This window comes from Saccopteryx leptura, chromosome 2 (genome assembly GCF_036850995.1).
Source record: "Saccopteryx leptura isolate mSacLep1 chromosome 2, mSacLep1_pri_phased_curated, whole genome shotgun sequence".
Classification (NCBI taxonomy): Eukaryota; Metazoa; Chordata; class Mammalia; order Chiroptera; family Emballonuridae; genus Saccopteryx; species Saccopteryx leptura.
The window spans coordinates 238,587,122-238,607,325 of record NC_089504.1 but is presented as its reverse complement, the minus strand read 5'-3'; the positions used below and the strand labels follow the sequence as shown (position 1 = coordinate 238,607,325).

Genomic DNA, 20,204 nt, shown 5'->3' with positions numbered 1-20,204 from the left:
CTGAGTGTCTATTTTTCTGCCAATACCATGCTGTTTTGATTGTCGTGGCCCTATAATAGAGTTTGAAGTCAGGTATTGAAATGCCCCCAGCTTCATTCTTTTTCTTTAGGATTGCTTTGGCTATTCGGGGTTTTTTATAGTTCCATATAAATCTGATGATTTTTTGCTCTATTTCTTTAAAAAATGTCATTGGAATTTTGATGGGAATTGCATTAAATTTGTATATTGCTTTGGGTAATATAGCCATCTTGATTATATTTATTCTTCCTAGCCAAGAACAAGGTATATTCTTCCATCTCATTATATCTTTTTCGATTTCCCTTAACAATGGTTTATAGTTTTCATTATATAAGTCCTTTACATTCTTTGTTATGTTTATTCCTAAGTATTTTATTTTTTTTGTTGCAATCGTGAAGGGGATTGTTCTTTTGAGTTCCTTCTCAGTTGTTTCATTGTTGGCATATAGAAAGGCTATTGACTTCTGTATGTTAATTTTGTATCCTGCGACCTTACTGTATTGGCTTATTGTTTCTAGTAGTCTTTTTGTGGATTCTTTGGGGTTTTCGATGTATAGTATCATATCATCTGCAAAAAGTGATACCTTTACTTCTTCTTTTCCGATATGGATGCCTTTTATTTCTTTGTCTTGTCTGATTGCTCTGGCTAGAACCTCTAGTACCACATTAAATAAGAGTGGAGAGAGTGGACAACCCTGTCTTGTTCCTGATTTAAGGGGGAAAGCCTTCAGTTTAGTGCCATTTAATATGATGTTAGCTGATGGTTTATCATATATGGCCTTTATCATGTTGAGATATTTTCCTTCTATACCCATTTTGTTGAGAGTCTTAAACATAAAATTGTGTTGTATTTTATCGAAAGCCTTTTCTGCGTCTATTGATAAGATCATGTGGTTTTTGTTCTTTGTTTTGTTGATATGGTGTATTACATTAACCGTTTTACGTATGTTGAACCATCCTTGAGATTCTGGGATGAATCCCACTTGATCATGATGTATTATTTTTTTAATATGTTGTTGTATTCGATTTGCTAGTATTTTGTTTAGTATTTTAGCATCTGTATTCATTAGAGATATTGGTCTGTAGTTTTCTTTTTTTGTTCCATCCTTGCCTGGTTTTGGTATGAGGGTTATGTTGGCTTCGTAAAATGTGTTTGGAAGTATTGCTTCTTCTTCAATTTTTTGGAAGACTTTGAGTAGAATAGGAACCAAGTCTTCTTTGAATGTTTGATAAAATTCGCTGGTATAGCCGTCAGGGCCTGGACTTTTATTTTTGGGGAGGTTTTTAATGTTTTTTTCTATTTCTTCTCTACTAATAGGTCTGTTTAGGCTTTCTGCTTCTTCTTGACTCAGTCTAGGAAGGTTGTATTTTTCTAGGAATTTATCCATTTCTTCTAGGTTGTTGAATTTAGTGGCATAAAGTTTTTCATAGTATTCTACAATAATTCTTTGTATATCTACGGTGTCCGTGGTGATTTCTCCTCTTTCATTTTGGATTTTGTTTATATGAGTTCTTTCTCTTTTTTCCTTGGTAAGTCTTGCCAAGGGTTTGTCAATTTTGTTGATCTTTTCAAAGAACCAGCTCCTTGTTCTATTAATTTTTTCTATAGTTTTTCTGTTCTCTAATTCATTTATTTCTGCTCTGATTTTTATTATCTCCTTTCTTCGGCTGGTTTTGGGTTGTCTTTGTTCTTCTTTTTCTAGTTCCTTAAGGTGGGAAGTTAAGTGGTTCACTTGGGCTCTCTCTTGTTTGTTCATATATGCCTGAAGTGATATGAACTTCCCTCTTATCACTGCTTTTGCTGCATCCCATAGATTCTGATATGTCGTATTGTCATTTTCATTAGTCTGTATATATCTTTTGATCTCTGCACTTATTTCTTCTTTGACCCATTCATTTTTTAAAAGTATGTTGTTTAGTTTCCACATTTTTGTGGGATTTTTTTCCTCTTTTTTGCAGTTGAATTTTAGTTTCAAGGCTTTATGATCAGAAAATATGCTTGGTACAACTTCAATTTTTCTGAATTTGCTGATGTTGTTTTTGTGGCCCAACATATGGTCAATTCTTGAGAATGATCCATGTACACTGGAGAAAAATGTATACTCAGTCACTTTGGGATGAAATGTCCTGTAGATGTCTATCATATCCAGGTGCTCTAGTGTTTTGTTTAAGGCCACTATGTCTTTGTTGATTCTCTGTTTGGATGACCGATCTAGAGCCGTCAGCGGTGTATTGAGGTCTCCAAGTATGATTGTGTTTTTGTCAGTTTTTGTTTTAAGATCAATAAGTAGCTGTCTTATATATTTTGGTGCTCCTTGGTTTGGTGCATATATATTAAGAATTGTTATGTCTTCTTGATTCAGTGTCCCCTTAGCCATTATGAAATGGCCATTTTTGTCTCTGAGTACTTTTCCTGTCTTGTAGTCAGCATTATCCGATATGAGTATTGCTACACCTGCTAAGATTCTGCATTTCTAACAAGCTCTCAGGCCATGAGGACGCAGCTGGCCCAGGGACCACACTTTGAGTAGGTAGCAAGGAGCTAGATAGTAGCACTCGAGGGAGAAATGATAGCAAAAGGTCAACAGCATTGTTACAAGTCTGATGGGCCACCTGTGTGGGTAAATCGAACACCCCAGGAAGAACTCTTAATCTCACTGGAGGAGATCAGATAATTGTTCAAATATTTCTTTACCAGATCGCCTAGAGACCTCTCAGAAGGGGCTGTTAATTACTTTATGATCCAAGTTCTGCTTAAGACCATCTTTCCTTAGGTCTGGGGCCATTCCTTTCTTTATGCCATATTTTATCTTATCTAAGAGGTGCTTTTTTTCCCCACATTTTAACATCTGTGAACTGGAGAGGAAACGTGTGTGACTTAATGTAACTAGCACAGGTTTTTCCTTCCTTGTAGTTCATAAAATAATGGTACATCTTATAATGGATGATGCTATCAGTCAGCTCTTGTCACCACCATATGCTGTGTAGCAAGCTGCCCCCAAAACGCAGTGACTTTCAGCCACTCTTCTTTGCTTATGTGTCTGTAGGTTAACTGGGGTTTGGCTGATCTAGGCTGACATTCCCCTGGTTCAGGTCTGTTCCGTGCATTTCTCATTCTTCCGGGTTGAGTGAAAGTGTGAGGTTTTTGTCTTGTCAGGGACGTAAATGAGCAAGCCTCTGTGCAGGTCTGATCTGCTAACATCCTACTGGCCAAAGAAGCCACCTTGGAGAAGAGGAAAGTTAGGGTGCTGGGAAGTAGGGGGTGGGGGACTGAGGATTTGGAATAGTGACTTGACCTGCCACAGGTGGTGTCTTGGACTAGGGGAAGCATGGTCCAAAGGGGAAAAGGTTTTCTGCTACAGGCCTGGAGATGAACTCCGCACAACAGCCCAGACACACACAACTCTAAGCTTTAGAGCTTCTTACTGAACGTGCCAGCAACATGCCAGTAGAGAGAGACAAAATGTGAAACCAGCCCTGCCGGTTTCCAACTCCTGCTTTGCCCTTCCGCTGTATGGTCCCCATCAGCCCTCTGAAGAAGAGGAGGCTGTGGTTCAGAGGGGTTTAATGCCTGCTGAAGGGAGTGGCAGAGGTGGGTCCCCGAGCCTCCCCCCCATGGCACACACCTGCCCTCAAGCCTCGGGCTCACGACTGAAACGTGGGTAGCTTCGCTGCCGCCCCTCTGGTGTGTCTCACCTGAGCCCTCTCAGAGCATCCCTGTTGCCCCAGTGAGCACTCTTCACGCAGCAGCTCGTGCACAGACTCCCCTACAGAGAACACATGTCCCTTAAAATTAAAAACCCACCCACCCCTACGCATGGTGAAGAGGAAGTCGCATGGAGTGAAGGAAACTTTTCATTTTATACCCACTCCTCTGACGCAGTTAATTATTTTACCCCCCACCGTTCCCATTGCCACGTGAGCCCGGGGGAGTTTTCTTTACATCGAGGAAAAGCTGTGAGCAAGAGGCCCAGGAGCGAGGAGATGTAATGGTGAAAACTGCTCTTCCCGGCAAATGGCTCCCTTCCCACAAATAGCCTGGTAATCAGCAATAATGATGAAGAAAAAGTAGGGAACGTATGAGGGAATTAAACGGGAATTTGCTAAAATATTAAGCATTTTTAAATGGGCCTCCGTGGCGCCAGGGGAGCATTTCAAGCTCGCTGAACGACCATCCCACAGCCTGAAGTTCCCAGAATAGATCTGGTGTGTCTGACATGAGGGCCCAGACCCTCCCCACCCCCAACTCTGTCCATCTCTCACCCAGGTCCTTCCGGAAGGTCTGGTAGCTGGGAGTCTGACAACACAGGCACTGATCACCCTATTTGCATCTCAGGGTTTATTATGGACTTGACTTTTCACAGCATCCTCCCTGTACAGATCCTTGAAAGAAATATCTTCCCAGTTGCAGCACCAGGAATAGCCAGGCATCACCTGGACCACCTTTTAAACATTTTACCGGTCACTAGGAATCAGGTGAGAGATTATTTCCTCCTTTGCAGCTGCCACTAGGATGCTCTGGGCCAAATTTGCACACGAGGTCACATGGCATAGGTCTCGATATTTGTCTTACCTAATTCTGTTTTCTTGATTTTCCTGCCTCTGCTATTTGTTTCTCTTTTCTGCTTCAAGTACTTTTTGGAATAAAGGCATAAATAAGCCAAGTCAAGAAATCTCTTACCACCCTCCTAATTAATATAAAAAAATTAGATAACTAAGACACAGAAGTGAAGACTGAATTTTTGGAGGGTATGTTCATCTTTGTAAAGCCAGAGCCTTAAATAGAACTTGAAACATAACAAGTCCCTAACACAAAATCTGATGTAACAGGTGTCCATCCCAGGGCCCAAAACATAATACTCAAGCCCTTTGGATTTACTGCGACATGGACCATCAGCCTGTCACTTACCACAAAGTTAATTAATGAGAGTGTTGTTAACATTCAAAGAAAATGAATTCAGCTACTTTGGGAGTATAGGCCTAGATATTTGATCGTCCTGAGTTCTTGTCCTACGGCCACCAGGACAAAGTACTACCAATCACAGGGCTTAATCAACAGAAATGGATTGTCTCACACTCCTGGATGCTAGAAGTCCAAGGTCAAGGTGTCAGGAGGGTTGATTCCTTCTGAGGCCTATGGGAGAGAGAATCTGTTCTGTGCCTCTCCCCTGGCTTCTGGTGGTTGCTGGTGATCTCTGGCATTCCTTGGCTTGTGGAAGCATCACCCCGTCTTTGCCTTCATCTTCATATGCCATTCTTTTTGCATGCATATCTGTGTCCAAAGTTCTCCCTTTTTGTAAGGACACCTGTCATATTGAATTAGGGGTCAGCCCTCCTCCAGTATGACCTCATTGTAACTAATTATGTCTATAATGACCCTATTTCCAAATAAGGTCAGATTCTGATGTACTGGGGGGGGGGGTTAAGACTTCAATCTATGGGTTTTAGGGCGGACACATATATTTCAAGATCTAAATGGTTACAAGTTCTACAGGGGAAGATGGAGGCCTCTGTCTAGTTGCACAATGAAATCAGAGCCTACAGCTCCCAAACTGGCTGGTTCCGCTCTGTGTCCCTAAGTTATCCCATGGCCATGTGTCATCATCACACACAATGAGTATTCTCCATGCCAGCCCCACTCTCTGCTTCTGAAGAGTGCGGACTGCCCCAGGACCTGGGAGGTCTCACTGAAAGTCTTTCATTCCATGAGAGAATCTAAATGACAGCAAAGAAGGCTTCAAAGCGAAAGGGGAGACCCTGACACCTGCCAGTCAATGACAAGATACTCAAGTTATCCAAGGACCTAGTGGCCCATAGAATCTCCAAAGTCAATGATTTGGGGATTTCAGGGACAGACTGATGAGATTTTCCAGTGGAAAGGCCAACCGGCCACATTCAGCGACATCCTGACATTGTACAAACCGGCCCTGGGCACAGCTGGACTTCACAAAGAATCCACTATCTGGGTTCAGACCCCAGCTCTATTCTTTTCCAGCTTTCTGAGCCTCAGCTTCCTTGTCAATAAATGGAATGCTAGTAACAGCATGACCTAGAGTTGTTGTCAGGATAGATAAGCTAATTCATGCACCCAGAAGGGAGGGGGTTAGGAGGGAACGGCACAGAAATATTGGCAGGCAGGGCCAAGATCTACCAGAGATGCGAAATTGCAGCACGGCCTAGTTCTCTACAAAAGCCTCTCTCAGGGACGAGGTTGGCTGTATCCCGAGAGCCCACCGGAAGCACCTAGAGATGTCACTGAAGGCCGATGGCAGAGAGGGACCTCGACAGCTCTGTTACTAGGGCCCCACATATGACGCTGCTAGACTGAATTATTAGAGATGAGCTTCTTCATTAAAATGATAAAAATCTACTGCCTCCCAGAGTACCACCCTAGAACCAAGTTGTGGGGAAGCGGGTGCCCAGAGCTGCAATGTCACCTGATGCGGTTGCCAAAGGTAGACCAGTTAACTAGCTACCTACTGTACCGATACTTCCCTATAGCTTTTAGTCTGGGATAGTGGAATGTCCTCCCGTCCTCCCTCCCTCCCTCCCTCTTTCCCTCCCTTCCTTCCTTCCTTCCTTCCTTTCTCCCTTCTTTCCCTCCTTTTCTGGCTGTGGAATTCTAAACTGGGAAAGCTTCTGCCCTGCAGCATCAGCGTACCCTTTAGCAATTATCAGTCCCAAGACAAAGCCATGGTGTCTTTTTATTTTTTTTCCTTGAAGTAGCAAATTCATTTGCATGAATGTTCATTAAAGCTCTTTGGTAAAGGACAGAAAAAAATTTCTATTCATTTCATTGCTGTCACTCTTACAAAAATAAATTGTGTTTTGCACACACGCATATAATTATATTCACTTACACACTATGACATAGATAACTGGAACCATCATAAATTGAAATATATTGATATTAATAAGACTAATCACAATTGATATGCACTTAGAACTATGCTAAAATTGGTACTATGTAATAGTAAAAACCATTACATAGTTAAATAGGTAGTTAAAAGAGGTAGATGATATTCCCTGTGGATAATCCCACCTGAAGGTCAGGGATGACAGTTCAAATTTAAAGCTATTAGTTGACATTAATCCTCCACAGGGGTAGTGCGCTAAATTGTTTACCACAAGAATATATGTCTAAGTACTAACCCCCTACCTGTGTATCTAAACTCACTCAGAAATAGGACCTTTACAGGTATAATTAAGCTAAGGACCTCAGGATGAGATCTTCCTGCATCTAGGTCAAGTCTTAAATACAATAGCTGGTGGGCCCTGGCAGGTACCTCAGTTGGTTAGAATGTTGTTCCAATGCACTAAGTTGTGGGTTTGATCCCTAGTCAGGGCACAAATAAGAATCAACCAAAGGATGCATAAATAAGTGGAACAACAAATTGATGTTTCTCTCTCTCCCTGCCTCTCTAAAAAAAAAAGAAAAAAAATCAATAAATCCAATGGCTGGTGAACTTATAAGAGAAAGGAGAGGGAGACTGAACAGACATAAGAAAAGAGGCCAGGTAAAAATGGAGGCTGCCCTGACCAGTTGGCTCAGTGGTAGAGCGTCAGCCTGGCATGCAGGAATCCCGGGTTCAATTCCCAGCCAGGGCACACAAGAGAAGTGCCCATCTGCTTCCCCACTCCTCCCCCTCTCCTTCCTCTCTGTCTCTCTCTTCCCCTCCTGCAGCCAAGGCTCCATTGGAGCAAAGTTGGCCTGGGCACTGAGGATGGCTCCATGGCCTTCGTCTCAGGTGCTAGAATGGCTCCAGTTACAATGGAGCAATGCCCCAGATGGGCAGAGCATCACCCCCTGGTGGGCTTGCCAGGCGGATCCCGGTTGGGCACATGCAGGAATCTGTCTGACTGCCTCCCCACTTCTCACTTCAGAAAAATACAAAAAAATGGGAGGCCAAGGTTGGAGCTCCACAGAAAATCTTGCTGGTCCTCAAATGTGCATCTTTCCCTCTCCTTCCCAGGTTTGTCTCTAGTTCTAGGCCTTTCCCAGGTTGTGCTTTGGGCCTTAAATGCTCTTCCCTACACTCTCTTCCAACAGAACTTCTACTTACCATTCAAGCCCAGCTTAAATGCCTCTCTCTGTCTTCCTAGATTTCAGACCAAACACCCCCCAGATCCCATCTGGACTCTGGGTTCTCATAACGTGTTTGTATGCTAGTTCACTTTAATCCACATCAATAGTCTAGAAATTCCACCTGAAACCCCAGATCCTAGCTCAGTGTCCAATAGGAAGATAAAAAAATATTTGTTGGTTTATTTAATAAAATAAACCCCCCCTTTTTTTGGTAAATGTCCTCCCTCTCACTGAGAAAGGACCATCATGAGACTGACCCATTATGAAACATCCATTCATATAACAATAGCAGTGAAATAATGGTAACCACACCAATAATTAGAATGTGTCTATTAGTTGCATTATGCACATCTTTCTAAATTTTAAAAATTCCTATATTATAGGTGCTATTATTGGCCCCAGTTTAGAGATTAGGACTAAGGCTTAAAGATACACAATTCCCCTTAGGACTCAGGTTCTAAATTAAAAGCATCCCTAATGGTGTAGTCCATGGATTCTGGTGTCACCATTAGGCATGGACAAAATCCTAGGATCCTGGCCCTGGCCAGTTGGCTCAGTGGTAGAGCATCGGCCTGGCGTGCAGGAGTTCCAGGTTCAATTCTGGCCAGGGCACACAGGAGAAGCACCCATCTGCTTCTCTACCCCTCCCCCTCTCCTTTCTCTCTGTCTCTCTCTTCCCCTCCCGTAGCCAAGGCTCCACTGGAGCAAAGTTTGCCCAGGCACTGAGGATGGCTCTGTGGCCTCTGCCTCAGGTGCTAGAATGGCTCTGATTGCGGCAGAGCGACGCCCCAAGATGGGCAGAGCATCGCCCCCTGGTGGGCATGCCGGGTGGATCCTGGCCGGGCGCATGCAGGAGTCTGTCTGACTGCCTCCCCATTTCCAGCTTCAGAAAAATACAAAAAAAAAAAAAAAAAATCCTAGGATCCTTAGCTCATGCAGACTGAATGGGGCACAAATCTGGGGCAGACAGGAGGTGCTGAGGCAAGTAGAGAAGAAATATAGTAGAAATGGCTGCCACAGTTGCCATCGTCCTATTAGAGCCATGGTGTCGGCCCTGCCTACCTACCCATTGCATCACCTGGAGAGGTTTTTATATACCAATGGCCAGGGCATGTCCCAGACCAGTTCTGCGGGTATTACTTGTGTGCAGTATTTTTTAAAGCTCTCCTGGCTGATTTCAATGTGAAGCCAAGATTAAGAGCCATTATGCTGGGGGTTATCTTCAGGAACCCAAATTGCCAGGTTGTTAGCGAAAGAGGAAATGGTGCCCACAGCAGATATCTGCTGTCTTCTATACCATTTCCCAGATTCTGCTCTCCAGAATTTTACCTTAAAAAAATATGAATATGTGTTTTTGTTGTTGTTGTTCAGTGAGAGGAGGGGAGACAGAGACAGACTCCCACACGCACCCTGACTGGGATCCACCTGGCAAGCCCACTAGGGGGCAATACTCTGCCCATCTGGGGCGTTGCTCTGTTGCTCAGCAACCGAGGTCTTCTTAGTACCTGAGGCAGAGGCCATGGAACCATCCTCAGCACCTGGGGCCAATTCACTCTAATCGAGCCATGGATGCAGGAGAGGAAGAGAGAGAGAAGCAAGAGAGGAAAGAAAGGTGTGTGGGCACTTCTCCTGTGTGCCCTGACCGGGAATCAAACCCGAGACTTCAACACACTGTGCCGATGGAATATGTGCTTCTTAAAAACAAGAGTCTTATCAATGGAATAATTTAATATGTGACCTTTTTGTGTCTGGCATCTTTCATTTACCACGTTGTATTTGAGATTCATCCCAGGCAGAAAGCAGACTGGTGGTTACCAGGGGCTGAAAAGGGGGGTGAGGGGGGTGACTGCATAATGGGTACCGGGTCTCCTTTGGCGGTAATCATATTTGGGAACTAGGTTGAGGTACAACTATCATTTCAAATTCTATTGACATGCACCCTTTAAAATCCTTTAAAATGTAAATCCTTTAAAATGTAAAGGATTTTACATTCCTTCAGTGTTTGTCTCCTCACTCTCTTACTACAAACACAACACCTTTGACACCAGATATGTGTGTGGGGGGGTTCCCCCACATCAAGCAATTCTCTGCAATACCAACTGGGTGTACTACCACCCCATTCAGTTCTGACACTTTCTACCTAGAGTTAGCATTAGAAGCCCCGGGTTAAGGCTTAGTCCCACAAGACTACCCCACATCAGACGCCAATCACAAGTCCCAGATCGTCACCTGTACTTCTGACCAACAGGCTATGAATAAGAGTTCCCGTGATCCCCTCTTTGGGTTTGATAATTTTCTAGAATGGCTCAGGGAGACACTGACTTACATTTACCAGTTTGCTATAATACAGGATACAGATGAACAGTCATGAAGGGACACAGAAGGCGAGGTCTGGCAGGGGCCCAAGTGCAGGAGCACCTGTCCCAGTGGTGTTGGGAGTGCCACCCTCCCATTACATGGAGTGTTCACCCGCCCAGGAGCTTTCTGAGGCCCATACTTTTGAAATGTTTACGGAAGCATCATCATGTAGACATGACCTATCTTTACATCTGAAAGTTCCAAACTTCTCATCAGGGCTTAGTCTTCCGGAAGCCACCCAGAAGCCTGCCAGGAGTTGCGTCATTGGAACAACAGACAATCCTACCACCCAGGAAATTCCAAGAAATTTAGGAACTGTGTCAAGAACTAGAGTCTAAAAAAAAAAAAAAGAACTAGAGTCTAAGACCAAATACTAGAACAAAAAAAAAATGTCCCTAGTGCTATTATCACCAAGGACATTCTAAGGGTTTGAGGAGCTCACTGAATGACAAAAAAAGAGACATGGTTAGACCTATTCCTATCCGCCCACCAGACATTCCTGTGCAGCCAGCATTTCTGGCTAGGAAGGCCAGGATTGAAAATAGAGGATATGGTGGTAGGGTTTTTTTGTTTGTTTTTTTTTAACCAAAAGTTAGTGACATTATTTTCAGGATGAAAATAGATAGATAAATAAATAAATAAATAAATAAATAAAGCCGGCAAGTCATGACCTGAGCCACCTCCATCCAGGCACTCAACGGGCCACCACTGACAGAAGTACCCTCATAGAACCTTGTGATACCGAGACAGCCACCCAGTGAGCAAGGGGGTCTTACCCTCTCCGTGAGGGTCCCTAGAACTCAGAGCAAATTCTGCCTTCCCTGAGCTGAGGGGCTCACAGAGTCGGCCACTCCCAGGGGCACTAGCCAGCCAGCTGCCTTTCCTGGAGGAATGAGAAAGAATGTTTAGCAGGGGCTGCATCCAGATTAACAGGCAAGCGGGTGAATGGGTACTGGCGGGGGGATGGTGTCTGTTCAAGACCCTCCCGTGGCATGTTTTACCTAGTTCAGCTGTCACGCTCTCCCTGTTTGGATGGGGTTTCTAATCCCTGGTCACAAAACACAATCCTCCCCTCTTCCATCCACACTTCAGTGTGTGAGACAGAATTTATTTAAAATTTAATAAGTTTAAATATGTATGAGGTTGCTCCTCTTGTAGACATTGGTCTGGTTGTGTCTGATCCGGTGAGTTCTCTGCGCTGTACAAGGCTGATTATTAAAATATAACTGGAGGCCATTTCTGCGATGCAGCTGTCAAATGCAGATCTGGAGGCAGGGGTTATAAAATAGCAGATAGGTTATCCTTACCAGTACAGAGTAGTGGTTAAGGGCACAGGATAGTGTTCAAGTCCTGACTCCCTTCCCCCCGTACAATTATATAACTTTGGGCAAGTTGCTGTACCACTCTCTAAACCTCCTTTTCTTTCACCTGTATGAATGACACCAAACTCCCAAGTTTTGTACGAGGATTAAATAAAATAACGCTTAGCACCGAGCCTGCCATATGAGAAATACTTGGTGATTGTTAGCTGCTATATGCAATAAAGATAATCTGATCTCTCTGGGCCTCAATCCCCTAAAATCCTCAGATTTATGGCTAAAAGTCTTAATTTCCAAGCACGCTTGAAAGCATCTCACATCTAGGAGCTATACTTCTTTAAGTTTAATTCCAATTGCAGAAGTATCAGAAATACAAGTGCTCGTCTTTAAAAAAAAAATTTTTTTTAAACAAGGTGTCTGATCTTGTGCATTATAAAAGCAAAAGGGATTATTTTTCTCCCCTCTGGATCTAAGGCCATAGGATCAGTTCTTTTAGACAAAAGTTCTAAGTCTGACAAACTATGCAGGAAAAAGAGAAAATCAAGGATGCCTGCAAGCAGTCTTTCCCACCGGCCTCATTTTTCAGATGCAAATTAAGCTGAAAAAGTGAGGAAAAAAAAACACAACAAGGGGTAGAATTTGTCTTATTATCTGGTTGAGAGAAGACATAAAACCAGAGATTAAGGAGTGTAAAAGCCAGGTTAAGTTCTACATACCGTATACTAAGCCACTGGGGTCAGAGTCGAGCCAGTAAGATCGGGCACTGCCATGGCAGGGATAATTGGTGCCGGAAGGAGACCTGACTTGGGGGGTGAGCACACAATACAATACACAGGTGATGTGTGATAGCACTGCACACCGGAAACCTGCATCATTTTATTAACCAATATCACCCCAGTAAATTTAATTTAAAAACTGTAAAACGTATATACTGAAAACTACAAAATATCACTGAATGAAATTAACAAAGACCTGAACAAATGGAAAGACATAAAAGACTGGGCCTTCCCAAGATACTTGCTCGTGGCTTTCTCAGCTCTAGGGTTGAAAATGGAAGCCAAGCGACCTAGACTCTGGTCCCATTTTTCAGTTAACTCGATGACCCCAGGATTGTCTTCAGATTCCCAGGAGGAAGGTAAATTCCTAATACGTGGCCCCACTTAGCCTCCTCTGCCCCCACTGCGGGCCATTCTCAAAACAGCAGCCAAAGGGAGCCTTCTCAGACACAAATCAGACTACGTATTCTCTCAGCTCAAAATCCTTTACACTCACATTCAGAGAAAAGGCCAAAGTCCTTGCAATGACCCCTAAGGCCTCTGTTCACCTCCCTTCTCTCCCTATTGCTCACTCACTCCAGCCACATGGCCTCCTTGCTATCTCTACAACACAGTTACACCTCAGGACACTTGCACATGTTATTCCCTCTGTCCAGAATGCTCTGCCCCAAGAATCTGAATGTCTCACTCTTTTACACAGATTTTCATCCAATGCCACCTTCTTGGTGACACCTTCCCACTCTACTTAAAATCACAACTCCCAGAGCTCCCAGCCTTTCCAAATCCCCCACTTGCTTGTGTTTCTCCCCACAGCATTTGTCCCTATCTAGTATGGGATGGGCAGGCCATGCTGGCCAAAATCCAGCCCCCAGGCTGATTTTGTAAATCAAGTTTTATTGGAACACTGCCATTACAGGTTGTATACATACCATCAATGGCTGCTTCCATGCCACTAAGTAGTTGTGACATACATCCTATGTCCCACAAAGTCATAAAGATTTGCCTGGCCCTTTAAGAAAATAGAGCCAACCGTATACTAGTCCACCACACAATTTACCTCTATATCCCGTTTATTCTCTTTGCTCCTCACTAGAATATGAGCTCCGCAAGAGCAGAGGTCTTTGTACGCTCTGTTCGCCAGCTACTTCTAGAATCCTCATCTCTCAAGCCATAATTATTCCCTGGCATGTAGTTGGCACCCAATCATATTTGCCAAATAAACCCTGGCGAAAGGTGTTTAAAACTAACTGCTGCTCACTGTTGGCTCTGCTTGTCTCTTTCTGCCCGTCCTCCAGCACCTACGATGCTGATGAGAAGAGTAAGAAGGTGGGGGCTGGAGCCATACTGCCCCCGTTCATCCCCATGCACTGCTGCATCCTTTCGCCCTTGCTGCCCGAAGGACACGTGTAAGTACAGTGTCCCCCTCCGGCTCGGCTGCCCTGCTAGTGTCCCAAGCGAAGCCAGGCTGAGATGACTCAACCAGCTGACGTGTCTTCAGGAGCTGAGGAGCTCTTCCTTTGTTTTCCTGAAAGGGGACATGGAGCCTGGAGTCAACAACACTATTTGGCATATAAAAATAACAGAAAGCAGACATGGCGGCTTAGAACTAAGTGGCATATCAGCTGGGACTGAGTCATTCCATTCCTTACCAAGCCAGATGCTCTAAATGTCAGATAGTTTGCAAAGCCTGATAAAATCTGTCTACAGCCCTCTCAGAGCACGTGCAACAACGTCTCAGCCAGGGCTCAGGGGACAGGCTTTCCCCAACACTCAGGAAGCTATTTCCCAGAGAAGCCCCGCTGTCTTCTGACCAGAGGCATGAACTCATCACTGCATGGCGTACTGGGCTCATCAACCCTCCAGAGAATACTCCGGCTTTCTAAAACCCTCACATCTTGTTCCCCTGGGTCTATGCCAGAGAATTTCAAGTCCGACTTTTTCTTTTTCGCTATTAGCACTTTTCAATGGGAAGACTCCAGGTACAGAGATAGAAGCTTTTGACTTTAGGGCAGGGTTTCACAATCTTGGCACTACCAACGTTCTGGGACAAGTCATTTCTGCTAGTGTCTCTCAGAAGCATGTGTTTCTGCCTTTCTCTGCCAAGGATAAGCCCTCTGAACCCAAATGGTGTAGAACAGTAGTTCTTAGGTTTCTACCTGCAACCCGTCACCTGGGGACTGGGGGTAGGTGAGGGGGTGGGGATGGAAAGCCTGGGAAAATGGATATTTGTGTGCCCCACCCTTGATTCATTTGATCTGAGCAAGCTGAGGCTCAAGTCATCTGTGGAAGTAACTGGAGAGTTTCTTGCTCGTCTTCTTTCAATGCCAGGGGGGAAACTGAAGCCCAGAGAGGGGGCAGAACCTGACAAACTTCCCTAATAGGAATCCTGATCTCTTAGCTCCTAAGTCAGATCTTTGTAGCAGGTTTCCTAGGTAGGCTCCTGCTGCTGCTGTTTATTATTATTATTATTATTAATATTACCTCTTATGCCCAAGGTTATTATTATTATTCCTATTATTACCTCTTATGCCTCAGACCAGGGGTCAGCAAACTTCTTAAGGAAGCAGACAGTAAATATTTTAGCCTTTGCAGACTAAATGGTCTCTCTTGCAACTACTCAACTTTGCCACGGAAGCATAAAAGCTCTGATGAATGGATGTGGTCGTGTTCCCCAAATGTTCTATTTACCAACACAGGCAGCAGGCCCACCAGCAGTAATTTGCCAACTCCTGCCCCAGAATGAAGGCTGCACCTTCTTCTCCTTGGCTGTTGCCAGCCACGAAAGAACCTGAATAGCCACAGCAGTCTTGAGAAAGAAAGACAAAGTTGGAGGAATCATGCTATCTGATATCAAACTATACTATACAGCCATAGTAACCAAAGCAGCGTGGTACTGGCATAAAACAGACATACAGATCAATGGAACAGAACAGAGAGCCCAGAAATCAACCCTTGCCTATATGGTCAATTAATATTTGACAAAGAAGGCAAGAACACACAAAAGGGTAAAGACAATCTTTATTTGATAAATGGTGTTGGAAAAATGGTTTTTTCATATATCTACTCAAGATACATGAAAAAAAAAACAAACAAACTAGACCACCTTCTTATACCATATATAAGAATAAACTCAAAATGGATTAAAGACTTAAATGGTAGACTTGAAACCATAAAAATCCTAGAAGAAAACATAGACAGTAAAATCTCAGACATTTCTCATAGCAATATTTTTTTAATTTTTAATTTAAATTTATTGTGTTGACATGGTTTCGAGCATCCCACTCAATATAACACCCTCTACCTCCTGCACTTTGCCCCATGCCCATGCAGAGTCTCTTCCCATTCCCATTTCACCCCCTTGCCACCCCACCCCCATTCCCCTCATAGCAATACTTTTTTTCTGATATGTCTCCTCGAACAAGGGAAACAAAAGAAAAACATGAACAAATGGGACTACATCAACCTAAAAAGTGTTTGCACAGAAAAGGAAACCATCAACAAAATGAAGACAACCCACTCAGTGGGAGAACATATTCACCCATGATGCATCTGATAACGGGTTAATATCCAAAATTTATAAAGAACTTCAAAACTCAACACCAAAACAAACAAACAATCCAATTAAAAATGGGCAAAGGATCTGAACAGACTCTTCTCCAAAGAGGACATATAGGTGGCCAATAGACATATGAAAAGGTGTTCAATGTCACTAATCATCAGAGAAATGCAAATTAAAAGCACACTGAGGTATCACCTCACACCTGTCAGAATGGCTATCATCAATAAATCACCTAACAACAAGTGTTGTCTAGGATGTGGAGATAAGGGAACCCTCGTGCACTGCTGGTGGGAATGCAGACTGGTGCAGCCACTGTGGAAAGCAGCAGTATGAAGTAACCTCACAAGTAAAAATGGATCTGCCTCGCGACCCAGCAATTCCACTTCTGTGAACCTATCCGAAAAACCTGAAACACTAATTCTAAAGAATATATGCACCCCTACATTCACTGCAGCATTATATACAATAGCCAAGATTGGGAAGCAGCCCAAGTGCTTATCAGTAGATACGTGGGTAAAAAAGCTGTGGCACATTTACACAGTGGACCGTAAAAAAGAAGGAAATCTTACCTTTTGTGACAGCATGGATGGACCTGGAGACTATTATACGATAAATGAACTAAGCCAGTCAGAGAAAGACAAACACCATATGATTTCACTCGTATGTGGAATCCAATGAACATAATGAACAAACAAACAAAATAGAAACAGATTCATAGCTACAGACAACAGACTGAGAGCTGTCAGCGGGGAGGAGGGTTGGGGGCTGGGTGAAAAAGGTGAAGGAATTAAGCAGAAACACCTCACAGACAACAGTGTGGTGACTGCCAGAGGGAAAGGGGTGTGAGGGGAGGCAGAAGAGGGTGTATGGGAATCAGTGAGGACGGAAGGAGACTTGACTTGGCATGGTGAACACACAATGCAATATACAGAGACGTATTAAAGACCAGTGCAGCTGAAACCTATATAATTTTATTAACCAGTGCCACCTCAATAACTTCAAAAAAAATGTTTTAAAGTAAGGAAATAGTAGGTGCTTACTAAATAATATGGGGGAGGGGAGGGGAGGGGAGGGGAGGGGAGGGGAGGGGAGGGGAGGAGGGGGCTCCAGAGGAGAACAAAGAGCTTGTGACTCTGGTTTTCTTCCTTAGACCCAGTGGACACAGCCACCCCAGCAACCAGGGATGGGTATAGGGTGCAGGGGGCAATTCCCCTTCAAGCTGAGTGAAATGGACACCTCCCAAGCGAGTGCCAGGAAAACCCTGGCTCAGCTCCCTACTTGAGCCCCAGGTTTGGGCTTAGGCTTCAGCTTCAGAGGAGATGGTGCCTTCTTGGAAGCAGGGAGGTGGATGCCGCCCTGCCCCTCTGAGCCTCAGGCCCAGGGCCCGGGGGAGGGCTGAGCAAGGCGGGGCACAGTTTCAGAGAAGAGCAATCACACACGTTAATAATGGAGGCATGGTGCCCATTAGTGTAAGAGGGGGCGGCACGGGGTGGGAGGCAGTTGCTGGTGAGGACTCCGCCTCTTTCCAGGAAAAGTGCAGCAGGTTAACCCTCTCCTGATCTCGAACAATCAGAGCTGAGGCCCACCGAAGCACCGTCTCTGAGGTTAAAAACTCTGGGTTCAAATCCTCACTGATCCTCAAGGTCAAATCCAAGCATGACTTCGGGGCAACTCCCTTTACTTCTCGAGCCTCAAGTCCCTTGTCCACAAGGAGGATGGAACCAGTACCCTCCTTATGGGGTTGCTGGGAGCATGAAATGAGGTAGTCACATCCCATCTCTATCACCCACAAGCTGTGTGACATAGAACAAGGTGACTGTACCTCTCTGAGCCTGTTTCCTCTTCTCTAAAGCATGGATAATGATTCACACCCCAACAGGCTGTTGGGAGAAATAAATACCATGTGTAAAGTGCCCTAGTGAGTGCCTGGCTCACTGTAATACAAGATGCACCCCCAAATCAGAAAATATAGATTAGACATATTTTTAAACAGTGTTTTAGGTGCACTTTGAATTAATATGTTCAAGATGTTTTTCTTCAATATTGAGGCAAAGGATTGATGCACTTAAAGCAATAGGTCCAACTTAATCTGAGGGTGGGGAGACTTATACGAAATACACTGTTTCCCTATGTTTCCAGTCGTCTTCAACACTCTGTATTTATTGGACTTTTATCAGGTGAACAATCAGATACCTGTGGGATGTTCATTTCCTTCAATCCCGTTTGCCCAAGTTGAGACTTCCAGCTGCGGGGCCCCCTCACCATCTCTCCCTCACACACACACAACCCTCCAGTCACTGGCACTGGGTCATCTTGTGGCAAACCATGGCTCTGCCACCTAGGAGCCCAGCGACCTGGCACAAGATCCTTCACTCCTCTGAGCTTCGGGTTCCGCATCTGTAAGATGGAGCCACTGCAATGGTTTAATGGGTTGATGCCTGGGAAACGTGCATGCCTGGAGCAGGGCAACCTGTCTAACTGGAAGCCAGCACAACTTCGGTCTCTATTGACATGATTGTGAAGAATGCTATTCTGACAGAGTCCCACGTGCTCCCTCTCTCTGTCTCTGCAGGGAACCCCTCTTCCGCCAGCTCTGTGCCCTCCACTGGCTTCTGGAGGCCCTGACGATCGACCACACCCACCACGCCATGAAGCCCTTGATCACTTGCTGGGATCCAAAGTAGGTCTCAGCCCTTCCACCTGCCATAACCAACAACAGACTAGGCATCTTATTCTTCCTATTTGTTCTTCCCTTGCATCTGCTGTTTTTGGTGGGTGGGTTGCTTAAGGAGTTTTCCTGTGTGCTCTGGGAGACCAAAACAGGGGTGAGCTGGAGCCCCAGAGCACATAGTATGGGGGCCAGCTGTGTGCCTTTCTTCCCAGCATCTCTTCCCAGTCCCACATTGGCTGCTGTCACATTGGGAGCTTAAAATCAGCCACAGTGGGAGTACTTACACCACAGGACTTGGCCAGCTAGCCAGGAACACCACTGGATGCACAGCCTGACTACTCTCCACTTCTCTTCTCGGACCATGTCTCCCTGCAACCATAGCTTTTATTTGCTCTTCTTTCTTTCCCTTCTCTTCCCTCCCTTTTGCTCTTTCCTTTCCCTTTGTTCTTATTTTTCTCCTTTCTCTCAAGGTTTTGTGGATACATACAAACATATATATGTTTCTCCACTTGGACCCAAGGAAATAGTCAGTGTTCTGGTCCCTGGAGCAGCGGGGTTTGCTCAGGCACAAGCTCCAGAGCATGGCCAATGTGTGTCCCCATCAGCGGGGAGGGCCCATGCGAAAGCCCCATGGCTACTGTTGCAGGAACCACACTGCACACACAAGGCAGAACGAGGGACAGGCAGGCATGGAAAGGCACCGGTTCTTTAAGGAGAGCCAGGTGGCCTGCAAGAATGGAGCTAAAAAGGTCAGGAATCCTGACTTGAGGGATTGGATTAGCTGTGTGAAAATCCCAGGCTGAGCTAAAAAAAAAACAAAACAAAAAAAACCCACAAAACAGTTCCCCTGCAAGTGGGAACCCCCTCTCTTACCCCAATAAACTGATATTGGCACCCTCTGTCAGCCCTGCCTTAGAAGTGGATTCAGTCTTCTCTCTCTTCCCAAATCCTGACTCTTAACCCCTTCTCCCCTTCTCCCAAATCCCCACACCATCTCCCACCCTACTCATCTCTGGCGCCAGAGCCCAGATAAACTAACCTCAGCTACAACCAGAAACACAAATCATGCGTCTATTGACAGACCAGTAACTCCAATTGATTCTATGTTCTTGTTTGTTGGGATAAATTTAAAACTGTCATTTCCTTTGAGGCAGTGGTTTATAACCTTTATTATTTTTTAAGCAGCAGAAATCCTTTTTTAAAAAAAATGAAAACACCAATAATATAAAACAAAAGTTTCAAAATGGAGCCTCCTACAGGAAACTGGAGGCTGGGGTGGGGGTCTGGGAGACGTGGGACCCCCTCCCACTCCCACCAAGGCACCCTAATTATTTACAAAATATCTTTGTGGCTCACATAATTTGCATGAAAACCACAGCCTTAAAACAATTGCCATAATTTTTTTAAACAAAACTGTT

The 20,204-nt window shown here is 44.5% G+C and overlaps 1 protein-coding gene across 2 annotated transcripts in view; it reads left to right on the top strand.

Annotated features, from left to right (window-relative positions):
* Window positions 1-20,204, top strand: part of CCDC60 (coiled-coil domain containing 60) — a 143,706-nt gene that overhangs the window by 89,253 nt on the left and 34,249 nt on the right. The window contains exons 4-5 of one of the 2 annotated variants that reach the window (XM_066365977.1): window positions 13,852-13,962; window positions 18,688-18,795. In XM_066365977.1, coding sequence (XP_066222074.1) covers window positions 13,852-13,962; window positions 18,688-18,795 — 219 coding nt within the window. The remainder of the gene's footprint in view (window positions 1-13,851; window positions 13,963-18,687; window positions 18,796-20,204) is intronic. The other variant, XM_066365978.1, reaches the window with a different exon arrangement.